General features: G+C 40.6%; 1 protein-coding gene across 16 annotated transcripts in view; it reads right to left on the reverse strand.

The window, feature by feature from the left end:
- KIF21A (kinesin family member 21A) overlaps positions 1 to 23,942 on the reverse strand; it is a 158,792-nt gene extending 134,850 nt beyond the window's left edge. For 9 of the 16 annotated variants that reach the window (XM_058307800.2, XM_058307794.2, XM_058307788.2 and 6 more), the window contains exon 1: positions 23,782 to 23,942. In XM_058307800.2, the coding sequence (XP_058163783.1) occupies positions 23,782 to 23,825 (44 nt within the window). In that variant the 5' untranslated portion in view covers positions 23,826 to 23,942. The remainder of the gene's footprint in view (positions 1 to 23,781) is intronic. The other 7 variants (XM_058307801.1, XM_058307796.1, XM_058307793.2 and 4 more) reach the window with 2 other exon arrangements.
- Between the last annotated feature and the right edge of the window lie 725 nt (positions 23,943 to 24,667).

The following is a 24,667-nucleotide window of genomic DNA, read 5'->3' on the forward strand; positions in this document are numbered from 1 at the left end:
CAGCAATTTCATCACAGCCAAAGTGGTACTATTGATCCCCCCCCAAAAAAATAAATTTCCCCTCAAAGACTTCCTATTTCAATAAATGGCACCAATTGCTTAGGCCCCAAACCTGAGGACCTACTTGATTCTTCTCTTTCCCTCATCCTCTTCAGCTTTTCCCAAACCTAACTACTTTTCACCATATATATTGCTATTATTAAGTCCAAGCCACCTCCTTCTCTGTCTTGGAACACAATAACAACTTTTTCACTGGTCTACACATCTGTATTTTTAACTCTCATAATACAGTCCATTTTTCACATAGCAACCGGAGCTATCTTTCTGAAGTGCAAATCAGATCATGTCACATCCCCACCTAAAACACTCTAAAAGCTTCCAACTAAAATTAAAACAAAGCTTAAATTTTCTACCCTGGATTACCAAGTCCTAAATCTGAGCCCTGCCCACCTCTCTGACTTTTTGATCTCCATCTTCTTCTTTATATGCTTAACCTGGTTACACTTCTCCTCTCACCATTCTGTTAACATGTCGAGGTTTTGCTTGGAATGCTCTTCCAGATCTTCTCGTGTTTACTTCTCAATATTCAGGTCTCAACTCAAATGTCTCTTCCTGACCAACACCAACTACCCTCATGTACGTTGTTACATCTTCTCCATAATATTCAACAATATCTGAAATTACCTTATCTTTTTTTATGCTTATTGCCTCTATCTCTTCCAATGTCAGTTCTTTGAGGGTGGAAACTCTTTGTCTTGTTCACATCTTTATCCTTGACACCTAGAAAAGGTGTCTGGTACAGGAAAGGCAATCAAACATTTTTGAAAGGTTGACTTAAATCTCCTTAAGGATACTCAGAAGTTTTACTATATATTTCTCCTCTGTACTGAGGACCAGATCCCCTGCACCAGCTGATGTATTAAACACTTGACAGAGAAGGACAAAGAAAAAATAAAAGGGTCTATCCTTGCTCTTTGAAATAAGCCATGGGAAGCAGATTTGGCCCAACAGATACGGCATTCGCCTACCACGTGGGAGGTCCAAGGTTCAAACCCCGGGCCTCCTGACCCATGTGATGAGCTGGCCCATGAGCAGTGCTGATGCGCACACGGAGTGCCCTGCCAAGCAGGGGTGTCCCCCATGTAGGGGAGCCCCACGCACAAGGAGTGCACCACATAAGGAGAGCCGCCCAGCACAAAGAAAGTGCAGCCTGCCCAGGAATGGCGCCACACACACGGAGAGCTGATGCAGCAAGATGATGCAACAAAATGAGACACAGATTCCAGGTATGGCTGACAAGAACAAAAGCGGACACAGAAGAACACACAGCAAATGGACACAGAGAGCAGACAACTGGGGAGCAGGAAAGGGGAGAGAAATTTAAAAAATAATAATAATAAATATTTTTAAAAATAAATAAGCCAAACTCCATTGAGGCAGAAGAAAATAAATAACACATATGCGAGGTATTAAAGGCAATTCTTTACAAGGCAATTTATGAGTTTACTATCATATAGTATAAATTATATATACATCTGTTGAGGGACTGTAGAATTGAGAATTAGTCAGGTAAGATACAATTAGGAGAGTGTAATTCTATGAGGTAAATATTATTAATATATTTTTACAGATAAGTAAACTGAGGCTCAGATAGATTAAACAATACACCCAAGGTCAAAAACCAGGAAAGAATCAGATTCAAATAAGCCTCCTGATGTCAAAGTCTTTTCTCTTTTTGGAAAATTATGATTTTCCTGGTTTCTTTCTTTTTTTCAAGACAGTACCAGGGATTGAACCCAGGACCTCGTACATGGGAAGCAGGTGCTCAATCACTGAGCTATACCTACTCCCTCTCCTGCTTTCTTAAGATAAAAGCTCGCTACTCTGGAAGGTACATGTAATGGAAATAAGATTGGAAAATAATGAATGGAGCGTCAAGGACATCTAGGAGTCTATGCATGACTCAATAATAGAGTACCACCGATATTAAATGTTAAAAGCATCTTGGCTCTTGAAATGATAAAACAGATTAGCAGTCCACTAAGTAAAACCAGAGCCTGGTACGCAAAAGACACTGGAATTCACAAAATGGGTAAACAAGAAAAAGACATGCAGTTAGCAAAGCAGTTTTAAAATGCATTCAAAATATTTTTAGAAATGGAACATATTTAGGGAACTTTCCATAGAAGCTTCCTGCCTCACTCGGATCCAAGTTGGCTACTCTAAATGAATTAGTCATGAAGTATGTGGAAGAATGTGTGTGTGTGAGAGTACACACGTGTGTATGTATTCATACCCTTGTGTGTGTATATGAATGGCTATCAATAAATCTTTCCAATATATCTGATTTAAAAAATAGGATAGAATTAATAAAGGATTAAAAAGGAATGGATGAGCAAGGAAATTAGGAAAGCATTAAAGAGGATAAGGAGATGAAAAAGAAGGAAAGTAAATAAATAAATGGGGCTAAGTTAGATATTAGGAAATTGGAAAGAGTAGGCATCATAGGACTTCAACGATTAAGAAGAGTTTACATTACTATTTTGGAAAATAAGGAGTCATTTTTCTATTTTACAAAGTGGGTTAATAGGATCACAGTGTTTGTGGAGGTAGACACTCCAATACTGAACACAGAGTTTTCACACTTCATTTTTGGTATGTTTCATGGAAAGCCATTAGGTCTTATGTGGACACACAAGACTGGTGGAACTACACTCTGAGATCTCAGGATCAGAATCCACAGCTGATTCACCTTGCATCTCCCAGCATCTAGCAAAACACGGTGATTGCACTTGATCTTAGTGGGGCTAAACAACCCTTCAAACGAACTCAACTAAACTGAAATACACTGAGGAATCTGAACTGAACTGAATTGGAATAGGTCAGGGATGGGTGCTACTTATTATTCTTATGAATTGATTTCTATTTCTCTACTTTAGGTATCCAAATATATTATAGAAGCACTTTTACTTTAGCTACAAAAAAGCGTGGTGCAACAGCTTTCTTTTTACAGTTTTACTAGCTACACCAAAGAGAGCGTAAGGAAGTCAGCAGCAATATTATCCATCTTACACCAGAAGGACCTGAGTCATAGAGAGGTGTCATGTTATTTTTCCACTGAGTTAATTTTATACCACTGCTAGGTCGAAGTGATTCAGTGGAACAGAAGGGAACTGAACTCAAAGTCGGTCCAATAGCATTACTTGCATTGCTGAATTTCATTTTGAAAGGTTCAATCATAAAAAGAAAATTAAGTAATGTGCAATTAAATATAATTGATAGTCCAAAAATGGCACAAAGATGACAGCATTTGGAAGCAACCCCATTATTGCATCCACTCTTCAGGTTAACAAACAATATGGATCTAATCAGAAAGTACAGAAAACAGCCCAAATAGATATAAAGTATCTGTTTTACAATATGAGGGAGGGAATATAACCGATGATTTTGGAGAATATTCATCCTCAGTTATATTACTTTATTTCTGCCACTGTATCCACTATTTAATAGCTGATAGAGGACTCTTTTTGCTAGTCAAAGAGAGCAAATAAGGCCCTCTGAGTCATCTTCCAATAGTCCAATGAACTTTCTAACACATATTTTCTAGGTTCATCTGTCACCACAGTGTTTCATTCCACAGTAAACCAACTTGTAAGGGCACAAAAGGAATCTGTTTCAATAGCTCAATCAAGTTTGTTTGCTAAACAGATTTGCTTTAAAAATTGAAATTTAGAGAGGAGAAGGCAAGATGGTGGCAGAGTAAGGAGCTCCAAAAGTCTGCTCATCCTTCAGGGCGGCTCCTAATTACCCAGAGCTATCTAAAGCACCTGTTTGGGGGGCCCAGGAGACCAGAAGAGCATCCTGCAACATCCTGGAAGAACAGAAGGAGACTGCCCACCTGCAGTGAAAAGTCATGAGTAGAGCACAAGATGCCACAGAGGCCACTGCCTATGCCCCACTGGCAGCTCAAGATACCTCAGGAGCTATTCCCTGGCAGAAGTTAGAAGCTCTACTTCCCAAAACGAGGGAGAAAGAGATGGTCTGGTAACAATTTCAGCTACTGATTATTAAATTCAGCTCACTAAAGTCCAATCCTAAAAACAACTAAAGTTTGAGCCTGTCCAAGTAGGAAAGAGACCATTAGCCTCCATTTTAACTCTGCCCCTGGCATAAGGGGAAGAGGGACTGAGTAAAAATCACAGGGAAGGTAGGAACTTGGCTTCTTTCCACCCAGGTTGGATTACAGCCCTAGCTTAGGCTCTGGCCCCACCTCTGGAAGGGAGGAAACTGGTGAGACCTGCTCAGCCTCTCCAGGAAACTGCAGGCATTTCTGACCTGCACAGACTAGACTGGGGGCAAAGCTGTGGCTACATCTCCACCCCACAGCTAACATTGTATCCAATAGTACAAGACTGAAAACTTTCCTATTGAGAACAGGAATGAGACAAGGAGGCCCACTGTCACCACTGTTGTTCATTATAGTGCTAGAGGTTCTAGCTAGAGCAATCGGGCAAGAAAAAGAAATAAAAGGCAACCAAATTGGAAAGGAAGAAGTGAAACATTTGCTATTTGCAGATGATATGACCTACCAAGGAAGTCCCAAAAAAATCTACAACAAAGCTACTAGAACTAAATAATGAGTTCAACAGAGTGCCAGGATATAAAATTAATTTGCAAAAATCAATAGACTTTCTATATACTACCAATGAGCAATCTGAAGAGGAAGTCGGGAAAAAAATACTATTTATAATAGTAACTAAAAGATTGAACCATTTAGGAATAAACTTAACCAAGGATGTAAAGCACTTGTATTCAGAAAACTACAATGTACTGCTAAAGGAAATCAAAGAAGACCTAAATAAATGGAAAAACATTCCATGTTCATGGATTGGAAGACTAATTATCATTAAGATGTCATTTCAAGAAAAAAATAAATTAAAAAAAGATGTCATTTCTACTCAAATTGGTATAAAGATTCAAAGCAATCCTAATAATTCCACTGGATTTTTTTTTAAAATGGGAAACACAATTAACAAATTTACTTGGAAGGGTAAAGGGTCCCCACATAGCCAGAAACACTTTAATAAGGAAGAAAGAATTTGGAGGACTCTCACTACCAGACTTTAAATAATATTACCTAGATACAGTGGTAAAAATAGCATGGTACTAGAATAAAGATAGACACAAAGACCAACAGAACTGAACTGATGGTTCAGAAAGAGACCCTCACATCTACATCTACTGTCAAGTATTTTTGACAAGCCTGTCAAACCCACACAGTTGGAGCAGAATAGGCTCTTCAACATATGGTGCTGGAAGAACTGGCTATTCATACCCAAAAGAAAGAAAGAGGACCCCTACCTCACACCTTAAACAGAAATTAACTCAATATGTATCAAAGACCTAAATATAAAAGCTACAACCGTAAAACTCCTAGAAGAAAATGCAGTGAAACATCTTCAAAATGTGGGGGTAGGTGGTGGTTTCTTAATTCTTATATCGAAAGTATGCTCAATAAAAGATCATACTCTAACTTAAGCACTTTTGTGCTTCAAAGGACTTTGTCAAGAAGGTGAAGAGGCAACATATTCAGTAGGAGAAAATATTTGGAAACTGTGTATTCAATAAGGGTTTAATTTCCATGCTATATAAAAAGATCATACAATTCAATAATAAAAAAAGCAAGCAATCCACTTAACAAATGAGCAAAAGACTTACATAGACATTTCAGCAAAGAGGAAATACAAATGGCCAAAAAGCACATGAAAAAGCCCAATATCACCAACTATTAGAAAAATGCAAATCAAAACTAAAATGAGATATCATCTCACACAACATAGAATGGCCATTATGTGAAAAACAGAAGACAAAAAGTGCTGGAGAAGATGTGGAGAAATAGGAACACTCCTTCACTGTTGGCAAGAATTTAGAACAGTGCACCCTCTGTGCAAGACAGTTTGGCGGTTCCTCAGGAAACTAAATATGGAGTGCCGTAAAAGCCGGCAATCCCTCTGCTAGAAATATATATCCAGAAGAACTGAAAAGAGTGACGCAAGCAGACACTTGCACACCAATGTCCATAGTGGCATTATTCACAACTGCCAAAAGATGGAAACAACCCAAGTGTCCATCAACCAATGAGTGGATAAACAATATGTGGCATATACATACAATGGAATACTATATTGCTGTAAGAAGAAATGAAATTGGGACTTTTCTGAAAATATGGATGAACCTTGATGACATTATGCTAAGTGAAATAAGCTAGACACAAAAGGACAAATGGTCTCATTAATATGAAATAAATATGGAGAATAAACACATAGAGTTAAAACCTAGACTATAGGTTACTAGGAGATAGGATGAGGGCTAAGAAGTAGTACTGATACAATATATACAATTTTCAATTAGCTATACCAAGTGGGTGTGGAGGAGGACAGAGCCGATGGCAACACAGTGTGGCGAGTGTAACTGGCACAGCTGGTTTGTGTATGGGATGTGGATGTCAACTGAAGAAAGCTAGAGAGTGTTCTGGGAACTGAGTAACAAGGTGAACCTGGAGGTGGATAAGGATTGTGGTTAATAACACGGGGGACAGAATGTTCTTCTATGAACTAGAACAAATGTATGTCACTATTACAAGGTAGTAAGAATATAGTGATGCATGGAAATACACAATTAATGTAACTTGTGCAACATTAGCAATGTGGTAATATTCTTGCATCAATTTCAAAGAGGACTGCATCAACCCTGGGGATCAGCACTAGGGGGTGTGGGCTTTTTCTTTTGGACTAAGGCAACTGCACAGGGTTTACTGGGGCAGTGACTGCACACCTCTGTGGGGAGGGTGGGAGCCCCTAGGTGTGCACTGCGGATGGAGAGTACGGGGTATTGGACTGTACAGTATGGTGAACGTGTGGTGGTGAGTGGCCTGTGGCTGGCGGTGCAGGTGTGAGAGCGTTCTCTCATAGGCTATGACGAACGTACGATACTAATGCATAGTATTAATAACAGGGAGTGTGTGGAAAAAATACACCGGGTGTATGCTATGGACCACCATTAACAGGTAGATCATGTTCTTTCGTGGTCTGTGGCAGATGTTCCACAAATGTGGGGTCTGTGGTAGGATGATGTGGTGATATATGGGAATTCTGCACATAAGGCATAATTGTTTTGTAAGTGTACAACATAAATAAATTAAATAGATGAATAAATGAATGCATGAATAATATAAATGACATTTCCAGATCATTTAAGTTTCAGACTTTGACGTATCACTCAGAAATTTGTTTTTCAATGCAAACAAACTTAATCATCTAGTGAAAGGTTTTAGCAGTTGACACTGTGTAAACAAGAAAGGTCCCAATATTGAGTAAGGTCCTAAGAAATAGAGTTGCAAATACTTCTGTTTATTGAATTTTCTTTTTAAATCACCTTAAGATGAGTAAAAATATACAAATGACTTGTCTCATGAACTACAAAGAAGAGTAAAATTAATGAAATTAGCAAAAGAACTTTGTCACCTCAATAAGCTTTAAAAATTCCTTCAAGTAATGTGCCACTTGGAAATAGATTTTCTCTTAGAGTTTACATGTAAAATATATGTATACATATAACTATCTCAGTTTATTTACAGAATATGCATATATGTATACATGTGTTTCTGATCACTTTTGTGGTCTTAGGTATGCTCAGGTTAATAAAATGCCAAGCAATATATCTACAAGGTTAAGGAATTAACATGTCAGCTAGCTCACCAAGCCAGGTAAGCAACTGGAAATCAATAATTATCCCTCATGTTTTAAAGACAAAAAAGGAAAAGAATGTAATTTCATTAGTATACATACTGACAGAACGCAAAGATTAAGAAAACATTTTTTTTCAAACCGGTCCAGAAAGTATAATCTCATTCTTAACTTTTATAGCTCAACAAATTCAGTAAAATTGCTTCATCTGCCCAGATCATTTTCAAACAAGACATTGATTTTATCAAGTAAAAACAATGCTGATAACTCCAGTGAGTGACATCAAAGTCATACATGATCTAACATAAATGTGCTGTTATCATCTCTTCATCATTAGAGACAGACATAATAAAACTTAAATAGGGGTCCCAACTGTAGACTTGCAAGAATCTTTGTTAAAGAAATAGATTTTTGCAAGTTATTATTATAACTACAACTAAAATGCATTGAGGTTTACCATGTGCAATGCATTGTTCTGAGTGCTTCATAAATGTCAATCAATTCTGGTAACAATTCTGTGAAGTTAGCACAATTTTTGTTTTCATGCCACAAACTGAAGAAACCGAGATGAAAGGGGAGTTTTTTTTTTGTTTTTTAAAGATTTATTTATTTCTTTAATCCCCCCCCCCCCCCCCCCCCCGTTGTCTGTTCTCTGTGTCTATTTGCTGTGTCTTGTTTCTTTGTCTGCTTCTGTTGTTGTCAGCGGCACGTGGGGGCAGCGCCATTCCTGGGCAGGCTGCACTTTCTTTTGCACTGGGCGGCTCTCCTCATGGGGCACACTCCTTGCGCGTGGGGCTCCCCTACGCGGGGGACACCCCTGCGTGGCAGGGCACTCCTTGCGCGCATCAGCACTGCACATGGGCCAGCTCCACACGGGTCAAGGAGGCCCGGGGTTTGAACCGCGGACCTCCCATGTGGTAGACGGACGCCCTAACCACTGGGCCAAAGTCCGTTTCCCAGAAAGGGGAGTTTTATACACAAGAGCTCAACACATAAATTATTGCTACTGTATAGTGACTAGAAATAAAATTGTGGTTAGTCACCAGAAATTACACAGAAGAGGAAAAAGATGAAGTTCAAAATAGAGGAATGGGGAGAGTAGAAATAGAAGAGGATGGAGGAGGACAAGAGGTACTCAAAAAGAGAAAGGAATCCAGTGTCTTCTAAATACTTCTAAATGCAAAGCATTTACCAGGTTAATATAACCTTAACAACTCTTTGAGATTGTATTGACTTCAATTTACAGATGCAAAACAGGCTCATAAATACTAAATGGTTGTCCTGAGATTGTGAATGCAAATCTTGCTAACTCAGAAAACCATGTTCTTTCCAATAAGCCATGCTGCAAAGGAAAATAAAATGATGGCAGATGGGGGACAGTTTAAAGGGAATGTGAAGCTAGAAGTAAAAGAAGAGAGATCAGCCACTCTTAGCTCTTTGATGGGTACTGGAATGAACAGGGCATTTTTGCCACAGAGATGTGATGTTTTTACTCTAGAACACAGGGCTATGAGGAGCCTAGAACTAAAGTTCTACTGGGTTTCAAGATCAGTGCTATTGATCTCTTCACATATGTTTTCTTCTTCTCTATCCTATCCCATTGTCAGAGAAGCTGCAGTGAGAAAAGCAATGGCCAACTCACCAAGACGTACCTGCAACACATTGAGCAACTGCAGTGTTTTCAGCGGCCTAGACAAATAGCACATAATTTATGGGACTGCTTTATTAAAATTGAGATACCAAGCTGTCACTGCATAAATTGTATAAGGCCACAGCAGACAGCAACAGAATCATTTTGATATTAATGCAGAGGCAGGAACAGTTCAGGAGTCATTAAAATTTTCCATTTCAAAATGATGATCAAGAGAGCTTTAGAATAGGATTCAAAGTTCCAAAGTTTCTTAACAAACCAATGTATCCTTTTTGACCAAAACGCTACAGGGACAAGTCAAAAATTGTTTTTGTCAATCAATATTAGGAAACAAATGTCAATTTATTTTTATTAACATTCATATAATTTATACCATTTTGGCCAGATTCTTTCAACTTCTTAGTGGATTTTTTTTTTTTTTTTTTTTTTTTTTAGTCTTGATGTGTCTGCATTTTATGTCAATCCCATTCCAAAATCACAGCTTCTTGAGCTCGGGTGATTTGTCTCCAGGCTAAGAGGGAATGCTAGAGGCCTGGATTTTAGGGCATAGAACTAGGGTCGAGAAGTGACCCAGGCTGGGACTTGAGCCTCAGCAGAGTTGCAGCATCTACTCTCCAGTTCGTTGGACTTAACCAGGTCAGCTAACAGGGAGGTGAGGATGCTCAACCACCACACCATGGAAACAAGAGAGTCTACAACGGCAAGTGGGAGAATCCCATCTATCAGCCATGTGGGATCAAAACCCTTCTCGATTTTGAGATGGAGTGGACATTGCCATCCCAGGGTCCACAGGATGGAGGAATAAAATATGGATTAGCGTGGACTTACGGTATTCTACTGTAGAACTATTGTGCCTAGCAATGGAAGAAATTTTATCACTGATGTGGAGAAAGTGGCCACGGGAGTTGCTGAGGACAGGGAGAGGGAAGAAAAGGTGTGATGTGGGGGCATTTTCAGGACTTGGAGTTGTCCTAAATGATACTGCAGGGACAGATGCTGGATATTATATATCCTGCCATAATCCACTGAATGGAGTGGGGGAGAGTGTAAACTACAAAGTAAACTATAATCCAAGTGGTGCAGCAGTGCTCCAAAATGTATTCATCAAATGCAATGAATGTGCCACAATAATGAAAGAGGTTGATGATGTGGGAGGAGTGTGTGTGGGGGTTAGGGTGTGGGGTATATGGGAACATCTTATATTTTTTAATGCAACATTTGTTGTGATCTATGTATCTTTAAAAAAAAAAAAGACAATTAAAAAATTTTTTAAATAAAATAGTACGTATGCGGAAAAAAAAAAAGTGACCCAGGCTTGATCACTGCCAGGGCGCCTATGCAAGTGGATTCTATATGGTAGCAGCTTCCATTCTATGGGGCCATGTGAGCTGGAGGACATCCCAGTTGGAATAAAAGAGGACACGGTCCCCACTCCACAGAAAGGGGGCTTTCAATGACTTCACCATACTCCAGTGTATTTGGATTCAAGATATGAGGAAAGAGATGAAAATCAGGAAATCCAAGCAGAATCCAAGTCTGGACAAATAGAATAGGAAGCTAGAGGGAAGGCTACGATTGTAAAGGCAAAAGCAAAATCAATATTAAGTTTGGGACAGCAAGACTTTTAGACTACATGGGTTAGGGGAACAAAATCCACTGCTGTTTTTCGCTTCTGGCTTTATTGAAGACTGACCCAGAAACTCAGAGACTCTGCCTAACCGGTCTAGACATCAAGGAGTCCATCAGAAAAGGGTTAAGGAAGACAGGGATTCCAAGTTAACACCTTTGGGAGGCTCCCGGCTTCAGGCACTGGTTCTCAAACCTGTACATTAGAATCACTTGGACCACCTTTTTTTTTTTTTTTTTAATGCTAATGCCCAGTCTCCTTCAAGACTAATTAACTTAATTCTTCAGTGGGGAAGGGGTGGGGGCAGTACACATAGTCACTTTTTGAAGTCTCCCCTTGTGGATCGCCTTCCTTTGTACCCAGAGTTGAGAATGACTGAAAAAGGAACTTGCCATGACAAGTTTTTCTCTATTGCTACAAAAAAAAGGGGGTCATAAAAATGATAGCAACTGCCATTGACAAAACATTTACTACGTGTCAATAATGGTAAGGGTTTTAAATACGTTATCTCATCTAATTCTCACAACATAAGACGGAGGTGTTATTTCCACTTATTGAACCCTTTTTAGACATTGTATATAAAAATTTTCATAGATGATGACCTAATAAAGGAGATGAAAATTGTGGAACATGTTTGGAAACAGACTTGTACTGATTCATCCTCTCTCTTACCCAGTCCCTGCTTCTAAACAGCAGCATTTATTGCAATTGAAAAAGTCACATTTAAAAGGAACAAAGCTACTAGGTCTCTCCAGGGATCAAACTTACAACCATGGACATATTAGCATCATACTGAAATCAACTGGACTTACGGGTCACAAGGATCCACCGCACTCAATCATAAAAAATCACCTAATGCCTGTTTTTAAATAGAATGAAGTAGGATCCTGATATTGAAATAGAAAAGGAGACTACAAATGGATGATGGCAAAACATGCTCGAATTTAAAAGTGCAAATTCATCAAAAATCCCCAAGTTACTCTATGTGCAGAGTTGCAGTCATAGAACGCACACAAGATAAACAAAAACGTATGACATGTTAGACTAAGTTCATATCCAATTAAGAATCAAATATAACTAAAAAAACCCTGTACTCAAAAACTAGAACTGAATTCTGTCATAAACGTAACAGAAGGCTCAATTATGTTTATGTAACGAAACAGAAAAGATTACACCGAAGGACAGATAGAATCTGCAGCCAATCCAAGTATAAGCTGAAAAGGTAAAATTCAAAAGCATCATTTTTTTTTTTTAAGATTTATTTATTTATTTAATTTCCCCCCCTCCCCTGGTTGTCTGTTCTTGGTGTCTATTTGCTGTGTCTTGTTTCTTTGTCCGCTTCTGTTGTCGTCAGCGGCACGGGAAGTGTGGGCAGCGCCATTCCTGGGCAGGCTGCTCTTTCTTTTCACGCTGGGCGGCTCTCCTCACGGGCGCACTCCTTGCCTGTGGGGCTCCCCCACGCAGGGGACACCCTTGTGTGGCACGGCACTCCTTGCGCGCATCAGCACTGCGCATGGCCAGCTCCACACGGGTCAAGGAGGCCCGGGGTTTGAACCGCGGACCTCCCATATGGTAGACGGACGCCCTAACCACTGGGCCAAAGTCCGTTTCCCAGCATCATATTGAATTGCCTAAATCCTGACCTGAAAATGTCACAGATGCCACATTAGGATCAAGGAACCTTAAGTGACAAGGTCAAAACCCAGGAATGAGATCTGTAATCTCTTGTTTAATCAGCAGTTGTCAGCTTCCATCTCAGGGCAGAACAGATGCGGACCAGTGTGACCCAGAGGCTCTTCAGACTAAAGGTCTGTGTTAAAAGGGAGCTGAACACAAGCAAAATGAATGCTTTGGAATTGCACTGGTTTTGGTTTGCATGTACGTCTAAGGAGCTGGGTGAATGTATTAACCTGCTATATCCTCAAATAGATATAGCTGAAAATTAAAAATCAATATATCTATTGCTGAAAAGCATCCTCTGTATGATAATACTTAATCATATATTCTGGATCAGGATTGCTGCCCCACCCTCCAGTTGTAGGGAATTGTCAAATGTGGAGACAGGCTCATCAGTAGAAATTAAAATATTGCCAAGAATCATAAGAGACTGTATAACACTTAGGAAAAAATAATCCTTATTTTTTTAAAAAAGGCTTGAGAGAAGGTGTAGCTCAGTGGTTAAGCACCTGTTGCACACAGATGAGGTCTTGAGTTCAACCCCCGGTACCTCCTTAAAAAAAAAAAAAGCTTGTCAAACTACTGCTTGATATACTGAATTTAAGAAATATTGGACTGAATTATCAAAATTAAGCAGGTGATGTATAAATATTAAGGATGTTACGCAAAACATCCTTCCTTAATAGTAAGACATCAAAAAATTCATGGTGAAAATTAGGTTACAAAAGTATAGCCACATGCTGATTATAAGAATTTTTTAAATGTACATACACAAATGAAAACAGATTGAAAAGAAATATACCAAAATGCTAATAATTATATTAGTGTGAAATTATTATTATTTTTCTCATCTTTTCCCTATACCTTTTTTAATGTGATTATACTATTTCAATAATAGGGAAAAAAAATAACTTCTTTATAATACTAAAAGCTGATTTCAAGATAATTAGGCTAGGCATTCAAAGTCTTTTATTTCCTGCTTCTAAGTTTCAGGTTTCTTTTTTTCCCCTTTTTTAAATTTTATTTTTGTTGTTAGTTTTAGGCTTTTAAAATGCTCACTTCCCGCCCCGCCCCCAACCGCTACGTTGTTTTTGCTTGTCTGGGTCCATTCACTGCGTGATCTTCTGTATTTAGTTCTCTTTTTGTATTCATTTCTCTTCTTCCTCCTCTAGAATTCAACAGGATTCGATCCTGGGGACCTCTAATGTGGGGAGAGGTTCCCTGTCACTTGCACCACCTCAGTTCCTGGTCTCTGCGGTGCTTCACCTCAACTCTCCCCTTTGCCTCTCTTTTGTTGCATCATCATCTTGCCATGTGACTTACTTGCACGGGCACTGGCTCACCATGCTGGTACTCATACAGGCACTCAGCTCGCCACGTGGGCACTCAGTTCACCACGCGAGCACTGGCTCACCGCGCGGGCACTGGCTCACCGCGTGGGCACTGGCTCAGCGCGCGGGCACTGGCTCCCTGGCTCACCACACAGGCATGCTTTCTCTTCTTCTTTTTCACCAGGAGGTCCCAGGGATGGAACCTGGCTCCTCCCGTATGGTAGACGGAGGCCTTACCACTTGTATCATATCCCCTTCCCTAAAATGGTTAGGTTTCATGGCCTTCAGGTAAGTCTTCACACAGTACCAATAAGTATTAGAGGCCTCTGCTCCATGAGCTCCAGACCTAGGAAAAATGTTCATAGAAAAAGTAAATTGATTCCAAAAAATCTGCATTGTAAATTACCACCTCTGGTCCCTTAGAGTTTACCCCTTGAAGCATTGTTTAATCCATAGCACAGAAGCTTGTTGGAAGGGAGGTGAGAGGAAGCTAAAGGAGACTGTTAGCAACAAATAGCTTCAGAAATCTGGTCCAAGCCAATTCAGACGGAAACTTCTCATTTTTATTATCCAATTTAGCCACCATTCCCTTATACTTTATTAAGAAACTAGTGGAAAGTATAAGTCAAAACTACTGTTAATCTCACAAAGTACATGGTAATAATTTTAAAAGCTATTATCAGTTGAAAAGCATGTATGAGAAAGTATAAGAAAAAGGAAAGAATGGAAATAATGGATTCTCTTAAACTAAAAAAGAAGGAATTTGGTAAGGTAGAATAGGCTGGTATATAATTTAGATATTGAATACCAAATGAAAAGTGGGCAACTAGGTGGTATAAGGGTTTTGGATACATTTTTTAATCTTCACACAGTGCCTAAAACAATGGATACTCAAAAAGCAAAAGAGGAGAGCAGATGTAGCTCAGTGGTTGAGCGCCTGCTTGTCACATACAAGATCCTGGATTTAATTCCTGGTACTCCTAAAATTAAAAAATTTTAAAAGAACAGAAACAAACAACTTTAAAGCTCCCTGCAAATTGAAGTTATAGGTTTTACTCTATAGAATGACTAACCTAATTGCTAAAGTTTAGAATAAAATCAACATGCCCAATTTTGAACAGAATATAAAACTCATTTTTAAAAAATATTACTGTCTTATGTTTGTGTAAAAACAGTCTTCCAAATGCTTTTACATGACTATTTCTTTGATACTTTCCTAAGTCCACTGAGGTACGTAAGAAAATGAGACTCAGTGACTTACCCAAGCTGAGTTTATCAGTGGTAAGAGTAAAAGCAGAGACTAGAGCAGTTTTCAAACCATCTAATGTCTCCAGCTTATGTTACTCTACACACAGTAGATATTCAATAACTGTAACAAATGAATTTCGATTCAAAGAAGTAAATAAGATTAGAATGAATACAATTTTGGAGTGAGAAGCCCCTATGCTTCACATTGTGATAATTAACCACAGCATAATCCTCCCCAAGGTCTCTTGTTTTTGCTTGACAAAAGAAAAAGACAACTTAGAACCACCTCAACCTGACTTTGTAACCATGTCAAGTGAATATCTACACATTCTGAAAAAAAATGACTCCATCATATTCAGAGACATATGATGCCATCAGGCATGAGTGACAGACATAGTCCCCCCAAGCTGAGAACGTCGTCAAAACAAATATCAAAAACTAAAATGTTATGATCCAGTTAGAGGTCTGAACGGTGGGGAATGCACCTTGAATTGTCTTGTCTGAGCACCTGGATGAGCTCCCACCTCTCCACAAACAAGTTTAAACATTCTTCTTAGTTCCTGCTTCTTACTGTAGCAGACCGAGGTAAACAGTCACTGAGCGGACTGACCCTGGGGTTAAATCCTGAATAATTTTCATTCCAATCTGGACATGCAAGATCTAATCCTTCAAGTTCCTCCTGCCTCTGAGAAACTATGGATTGCCATTTAAGTAATCTATTGCTTTTATTCAATGATCCCAATGTCCAGCACAGGTTCTGTCAATATGTTACCACCTTCTAGAAAAGCACTAAGTATTCTTTATCAGTTTTGTGAAAATTTCAAGTCAGGGAGTGAGAATTATCACATTGTATATGTCTCTCCCATTAGAATTTTCAGAGGGAGAGAAAGAAGGAAGGTCTATGGCTTCTAAAGGCAGAAATTTCCCTGCTAAGGAGAATCTAGAAAGGCTTTGTGTGGAGGGAAAAAGGATATTCTTGGGATGACAGGCTTCCATGAAGGTCAAAATGTCTTTCTGAAACAAGAATGGGCTTCTGAAATACGGGAGGGCTAGGATGTTACTTAAAAGTTTTAAAATCGCTGGTTAGCTGAAGTCATAATCATAACAGGATCTTTTTAAAAGCACTCAAATTTCTACCTCCATCCACCATTCCAGATCTTCCTAGATAGCCCCACATGCCAGCATATCACTTTCACCCGCCCTCAGCCAACCAAGCCTTCCTGAAGCTGCAACTGGTACTGGAATTTACAATAATCCTCTCATCTGCTGGAATAGGGGAAAAACAGAGAACTGAAGTAGGAGGGGAGGCATCATATTTAGATGTTTCACGTTATTTCCAAATTATACACACATTTTATTTTTGTGGCTGTTATTAAAGCATTAATGTGTTACAAAGCAAATGTTAAAAAACAGTCTAAGCTTTTTTTTTATAACCCAATTCTGGCATTTCTTCATATTTTAATACACCAGGAACCTCAAAATATAGACCAGGGTTTCTACCTCTCATGGTCTCTCTCTACACCCCTAAGAAATGCTTACTCAAACGACTGGTCTACTTCCTAGAGTGGAAGCCATCATAAAACCAAAGTAATGGGCACGGAAGTGGGAGGAGGAGCTCATCTAAATGTCAAATTAAACTTTTATAATGAGAGTTTAAGGGATTAAAACGAGTTTTTAAAATATAAAGACATTCTATTGCTGGGATGTCTGCCAGCAAAACATGAAGTCCTAGAGAATCCACAGCACCAAACAACAGACTTGAGTTGCTAGTTTTGTGACCTCAAGTAATCGCCTTAACCTCTCTGGGCCTTTATTGTCTCAACTACCTTAAAGAAGACTGGAGCAGCCAGTTTCTTAAAGGTTCCTTGTGAGTTCAAAATCTACTTTTTAATAATTACAGGGTATTAAGCATACCCTGTATATTTATACATTTTTAATAATTTCAAACAGCAATGGACAAAAGAATCTCAAATACAATTGTTAAACATTCAGAAAGATCTCTTAATAATTGCAGAGTGTCATGAAAATTGTCCCTTTGGCTTCAGTGGCATTTCCTTCAATTAATGCCTGAGCCACAGGAAAACTATTTTAGCACTCTAAAAAGACTGAATAGTTAATCCACTGGGAAACCATGTAAAAGACAGAATTCATAAATCCACTTCCCAGAGAGAAGCATTGAAAATAACAATAATTTGTTTTATTTTGAATAAAATAATTTTAATGATACACTGTATACAAATACTCTTTATTATCATCTGTCCGTACATTTCCATTGATATATTTTTCTTCCTAATGTGAAACACAGATGATGTCAGGTCACTAATTTTGAAAGAAAACAACCATTTATAATCCAGTCATGCAGGTAAGTTTTAACATGTCTTGGGAAAAAAACATCCATAATGATGTTCCAAGTCAACCTCCTTGAGGAGAAACTGATGAGAATTGGAAGATTGGGAAAATGACGTTATGATATTATATCAAGAAAACTTCTGCTTTCATGACTAGGAGAAATTGGTAAGAATTGGAAGATTGGGAAAATGACGTTATGATATTATATCAAGATAATTTCTACTTTCATGACTTCACGAAACTGGAATTTCTAGCGCATCATTCACTACCCCATAATTATGCATCAAAATATTAACCAATTAGCATGTAAGATGGTAAGAGATGAAGGGAAGAATAATTAGACATGAAACCTGAACTTCCATGGAGTTCCAAATAACGAACTCATCTACCACAATTTATAGATTTAATAAACAGGATCTGAAGAAAAAGCATCAACTCACATTACGTAAACTAATTGCATTGACTTTCAACTAGCATAGTCTGCTAGCTTTTTAGTCTCCTCTCTTTCATTTGCAATACTTCCTGATTCATACAATTAGGGCATATATGTTTTATCAAGTAGGATCTGATTTCATTTTCTGTATGAAATATATTTGAAAGGACAATTTTTAAAAAAATCATTGTTCTTGAGGAACATATGAACTGAAAAATACTGTTGACAAAAAAATAAGAGAAATAAAAACAGCTGCGACAACAGTTTTTCATTTCTAGTTTGTGTCAAAGATTACGTTTTGTGTTAGTTCCAGCAATTTTTGTACATTTTAAAAGGTTCATATTGCTAGCTCTAAGCTTCATGAAAGCAGGAACCACATGTGTTTTGTTTGTTGTTTATTACCCCTGGTAGAAAAATATCAGGCATGTAATAGACCCTTAATAAATATTTGTTACATAAAGGAAGAAAGGGAAAAATAAATGACCAAACACTAGATATCCATCTATTTCCATAAAATAAATGTTTCTAAAAGGTCTTGCTTATCCAAAAGTAAGTTGTTTCATATAATTTATATATAATTCATATAAATTTATATTATTTACTAAATGTATATTGATGGTTCGGCTTGGAAAACACATTACATTGAAATTAGTAAGTGAAATGTTTTAAAAGCATTTAGAAATGTTTAAGATAATAGACATATATAAAAACCTTAGTTTGCATTCCAATTCCAGTCCTTGAATAAGTCACCTAGCTTCTTCAAGGCACAATTTTTCTTTTGTAAAATACTACCTCATAGAGTTTCTATGTAGATTAAACATTGTACCTCTGTATTATAACCATAATGGGACAAGGAGACCACAAAAGCCCAAATACCGCTTCTTTGGTAACATGAGTAGCCAAAACAAACATATTATTGGGAAAGTCAAGTTTGAAATGTTAAAAGTTCCTTCCTTTCAATATAGAAGGCTCATTAGGGCCAAGAGGTCAACTCAACTATTTTTTCATATATATATCACAGCTGTAACAGACTGTCTACGCAGAGTTCTCACAGCCCTTAATACCATTAGGTGGCCACCTAGACATGGGGCACAAGGAAAGTTCACGGCCATCACCAGGCAAATAAGAGCCAGAGATGCCTGAAAACGGAGCTTCCAGCTGCACAACCAGCCCTTAATCCAGATGACAAATGCCACTTCTTAGGAGTTTTAGTAAAGTGAAAACACAGTGAATTGAAACGCAAATTAGACTACACTACACTCTAATCCAAACTCACTGTCAAGAATGGGTCAAAGCCAGGGAAAGAAATCCTTTTATTTTTTTTTTATTTTTATTATTTTTTTAATTCATTTTTTTGTTTTATTTTATTTTATTTTATTTTTAAAGATTTATTTTATTTATTTAATTTCCCCCCCTCCCCTGGTTGTCTGTTCTTGGTGTCTATTTGCTGCGTCTTGTTTTGTCGTCAGCGGCACGGGAAGTGTGGGCGGCGCCATTCCTGGGCAGGCTGCTCTTTCTTTTCACGCTGGGCGGCTTTCCTCACGGGCGCACTCCTTGCGCGTGGGGCTCCCCCACGCGGGGGACACCCTTGCGTGGCACGGCACTCCTTGCGCGCATCAGCGCTGCGCATGGCCAGCTCCACATGGGTCAAGGAGGCCCGGGGTTTGAACCGCGGACCTCCTATATGGTAGACGGACGCCCTAACCACTGGGCCAAAGTCCGTTTCCCTAATTCATTTTTTTAAATATTACATTCAAGAAATATGAAGTCCCCATATACCCCCCACGCCCCAGAAATCCTAGTTCTCAACCACATACAGACAATGTCATGAAAACACAAAAATATCCATTTCTGTCCAGCTCCTAACACATTTCACAAGCTAAAGTTCATGTTGGTAATTCCTGAAAAGGAAAAAGGTTGAAATTTGTTGCCAGCCTTCAAAGAGGGGAAAGGGGAAAGGACACACCATCTCAGTTTAGAATTCAAAATGTTTAATTGATATTTATCATTTTGAGTTAACTGAATAATTCACAACTCCATATATACAGGTAACTAAGAATATAATATACAGTATACTGTAACACCTATTTTTGTTGATGACAGCTATCTAAGCCATCCACTCAACTCATAACCAGTAACTTTCTACAACTATGCATCCCAAGGTAGGGAGGGCAGGAGGGGGCAACAGCCGCTGTTAAATGTCTTACATGTATTTATGTATATATACATATACACATACATGCCCACTCTAAAATAGACACTGCTATTTCGGTATTTTCTTGGTCTATGGGTGTGGTTAGCCTAAGAAGAGGTGGCTGTGAACACTATTATTCTATACTTTTATCTCACAGATCTTAAATTATAGAGCAGCACTATCCAATAGAAATATAATGTAAACCACACATGTAATTTAAAAACTTTTAGCAGCCATATTTTATGAAAAAAAAGAGAAGCAGATGAAATTAAGTTTAATAATCTTTCATTAAAACCAATGTACCCAAAATATTAATCATTTCAATATGCAATCAATACCAAAAAAATGTACATTCATTTATTTTCAGACTAAGTCTTCAAAATCCGAAGTATATTTTGCACTTACCGCACATCTCCTTTTGGATGCTAGATTTCCATCAGAAATACTTTAGTCGGTATTTAGATTTCATGAATTTTGCAGTTGAAAAAGTAGATTCACATAACCAAGTTGTTCCAAGCATACTTAAAGGCCTTCTGACAACTGAACTGAGGACTAGTTTTTTAAAAGTTAAATTTAGTTAAAATTAAATAAAATAAAGAATTCAGTTCCTTAGAGGGGTTAGTCAGAATTCAAGGGCTCAATAACTACTTGGGGTTGGGTAGAGGGATTCTGGAGTAGTCCAAATCCCTATCTACCACAATGATGCAGGACACCTTGGATATATCCTGCCAAAGGCATATTTGGAAACCGAACAAAAATTGTTCTCCCTAAATGAGAAATTTCTGCTTAACTTCTTTTCCCCAAAGCCTTGTATGACCCTTGCACTTATTCTGAGGACACTCCAATAGAGCCATCAACTTTAACACACTGATTAATGTCTACATCTAATAAAACACAAGCACCGCTAGGACACCTGTGCATTTATACCAGTAGCGTCATCTTCTCGACTATCTGTTATTACATTATGTAGAGAAGGAGAAAGGCAGGTCAGGTGGCTCTGCTGATTTCTTTTCTTCCTCTCTCCACTTTGTGTCTATGTTTTGCTTTATCTACTGCTGAAACCTATGGCAGACTGGAAACTGGAAAGATTACAGAGTCTGAGGAAGTAAGTTAGTTGATGTCTAAATATCTTTCTCCCAGACATTTGAAGTTCAGGTCCTCTTTTTCTGAGTTCTGTCTTTTCTAGCAATCTGGAGGTTTGAATTACTTGTCAAGGCCATTCATCTGTAAGTGAACCAGTACAGAACCAGGAAGTCAACTGGCCTAAAGCTGTAACTCTGCAAAGCCTGTTCTTGCCTGTCACCTATGCAGGGTTAATGGTTAAAATCTTGGGCTGAAGAGTCAACCTTTCCAAATTAGAACCCTGGTTCTTCTACTGCCACCAGTTTAACTTAGTCAGATTACTTAATCTTCCCATGTCTCATTGGTAAAATGATCTTAATAATAACAGAACGTAACTCCAAGATTGTTGTGAAGATTAAATGAGATTTTTCATGATATAAAACATCTTAACACACAGCACTGATCCTGGCATATGGTATCAAAAATCAGGATAACAGTGATGAAGATATATGTCCAATAAATATCTGTTTGCAAATGAATAGTGTATGTCCAAGCAGTTTCTAAATACTAAGGTTCTTTATAAACATAAGCTATTTTTAGTTTAGAAATCAGTTCTGTTCAGACAACAATGTACTTCATGAAAAAATGCCCAGTGTCACCAAATTGGATCTTCGCAATGTGGCTTACTAAGTTCTCTTAAAATTTTATAAAGCTATCCCCAAAAATCAGACACACTCATTCACTTAAAACATGCCAAAATAGATACCAAAACCAAATATAAGTTCTTTATGTCATCGCTTCAGGGTCATCCATGGCTCTGCCCCCCTCCATTCCAAGGAGCATGAGATATAGCACCATGATGAACAACGTAGTCAGCAGACTAGAGAATCCATGGATAAAAATCCTTAATCCATAAAATGTTTGATCCCACAGCCGAATTTTCTGCTTTCATTCATATTTTATGCCCCTTCTTCCCCTACTTTGGCCAGATCTGCTAGCAAGTGACAAAACCCCCCCTTGTTGGGTCCCCTGGCTCTTGCCTCCCCCTTCCTCTGTCCTGGTGCAGTCATCAGGAAGGATTAAAACGCCCAAAGAGAAGTAGCCGCAGGGACTAGGAGAAACACACTAATTCATCAATTTGATAAGTAGCCTTAGAATAACCAAGAAGGCCAAATAAAAACTTCAAAACTGGTAACAGATGATTCTAAGCAGTCATAAACATGTCCACCTCCATGAGTGGTCATTTCCTCATCTGTAAAATGAAAGAATGAAAAAAAGGAAAAAACAAAAGCCTTTAAAATTCATTTTATTCTTAAAGTTGATTAAAGATACAAAGTATATAAACCTGCCATTTCTAGGCCTAACCAAGATTCGTCATTATAATAATAACCATAGAAATGCTCCCATGACAGAATTTTAAAAATAATTTTTCCTAAAGACCATAAGGTGGAAGATTTTTTTTTAATCATTTCAAATTTCTTGGAAGATAGATTGTTCTATAATTCTGAAAGTATAAATACATAGAAGTAAATTCGCGGTGGACTACCAGAGCTGTGAACGCCACGCACTAACTCTACCACGAATGCTTCATTAATATTTCAGTGTGGTGATGCTGCAATTTTCCATGAGCCACTGTCACAGAGCTCTGCTTCTCCATATGTATCCAAACAGTGTAAATTACATTCAATACTTGTGTATCTGTTACTGACAAAATACAATTTTGATGTATCTAGTATGGCAGACCTCCCACGCCGCACATGTAACATTATTATTATATTGTATCCACCCTGCTAACGTCAAGATGTTTCACCCAGTCTCTCACTGAACCCTTCCACTTGCTTGTCAAGAGCGTTCTTCCTTCTAGATGTCTATATCATCGGTGGGTATCAATCCCACTCCCACACCTGAAAGGCCAGCTCTGTCTCGCGCACACACCCACAGGCTTGCGCGTAGACTCGCAGTGAGGCTGGGTGAAGCCGGCCCCTGCGCCCGCGTCCAGAACCCGGCCGGGCGAGCGCAGGCCCTGCGCACGGGAGCGCTGTCAGCCCGGCGCTTTGTCTGCCGCTGGGAGCCGGAGGTGCATGTCCACGAATGACAGACACCGCACAAATCACCACGAGCAGCGCCCAGCCCAGCGGGACGGCCAGGGGGCGGCTGCCCAGGCGGCCCAGCCCGGGGCGCCGGTGGCTCGGGTGCGCGCCCCAGCGCCGGGCTGCGGCGACGGCGTGTGCCCTGGAGAGGTCGGGCCGTCCCCGGGGAGCCGCGCCGCGCAGCCGCCGGCCACCTGCGAACACCCCTGGGCAGGGGGCGACGGGCCCCCCCCCCCCCCGCCCCGCGCGCGCGCCAGGCCCCAGCCTCAGTTTCCTCGGTCGCCGGCCCCCCCCCGCCCGGCCGCTCGCAGGTCTCCGCACCTGGGCAGCCGGCGCCTCCGGCCGCCGAGGGTCCCCGCCGCGCCCGTCCTCACCTGACGGCCACGCGCACCGAGCTCTCGTCCGGGGCGCCCCACATGCTGGCGGCGGGGGCCCGGGCCTGGGCAGCGCGGAGCTGGGCGCCGCCGGAGGCCGGAGTGGCAGGGGCGGCCGGCTCACCTCCGCCGCGCTCCGGCCCTGTCGGCCGACTGAATGGGAAGGCGGCGGCGGGAGGCGGTGACTCACGGGGTCCCCGCCCCTTCTCCCCCGCTCACCGCCAGCTCGGGGGCGGGGACGAGGCGAGCGCGGCGGCGGCGCCGCCGGGCCTCCCCTGGCGGGCGAGCGCGCCCTGCCCCCTCGGCGGCGGCTCAGGGTGCATGGGCAAGCGCGGGGACGGCGCAGGGCGCACGGGCTGCGCGGGGACGGCGCGGGGGCGGGCAGGGCGCACGGGGTGCTCGGCGGCGGCGCGGGCGCGCGCCCCGGCCCCGTGTTCCCCCTGCCCTCGGCCGGGCACTGCCTGGCGCTGCCGGGCAGCGAGGCGGGCGGAGGGGGCGGGCCGCGGAGCCCGCGCACCCCCCCAAGCCTGGGCCCGCCGCCTCATGCCCTTTTCACGCTGCAAGCCCGCTTCTCCCCGCGGCGCCGAGACGCAGGCAGCTGCTGCTGGGGTCGGCTTTGCTTCCGCCCCCAGCCTCGTGGTCCTCTCCTCAGCTTGGACTTTGGCCCCCCGGCCCCGTGGGCCGTCCTCCCCCTGGAGACGGTCATTCAAGCTGCAGCGGCGCCCGGGCTTGTCCACGGTGGCCCTGGCAGGCCGCGCGCTGTTCCGCGGCCCTGCGCCCCCGTGCCAGCCGGGCGGGCTGTGGAAAGGACCGGCTCTGAAATTCCTGAACGCGCTTCTGTTAAACCATTGCGCGCCGCTAAACGAACTGCTCCCTGGTCGTGCCA

The sequence above is a fragment of the Dasypus novemcinctus genome, chromosome 12 (assembly GCF_030445035.2).
Source record: "Dasypus novemcinctus isolate mDasNov1 chromosome 12, mDasNov1.1.hap2, whole genome shotgun sequence".
Lineage (NCBI taxonomy): Eukaryota > Metazoa > Chordata > Mammalia > Cingulata > Dasypodidae > Dasypus > Dasypus novemcinctus.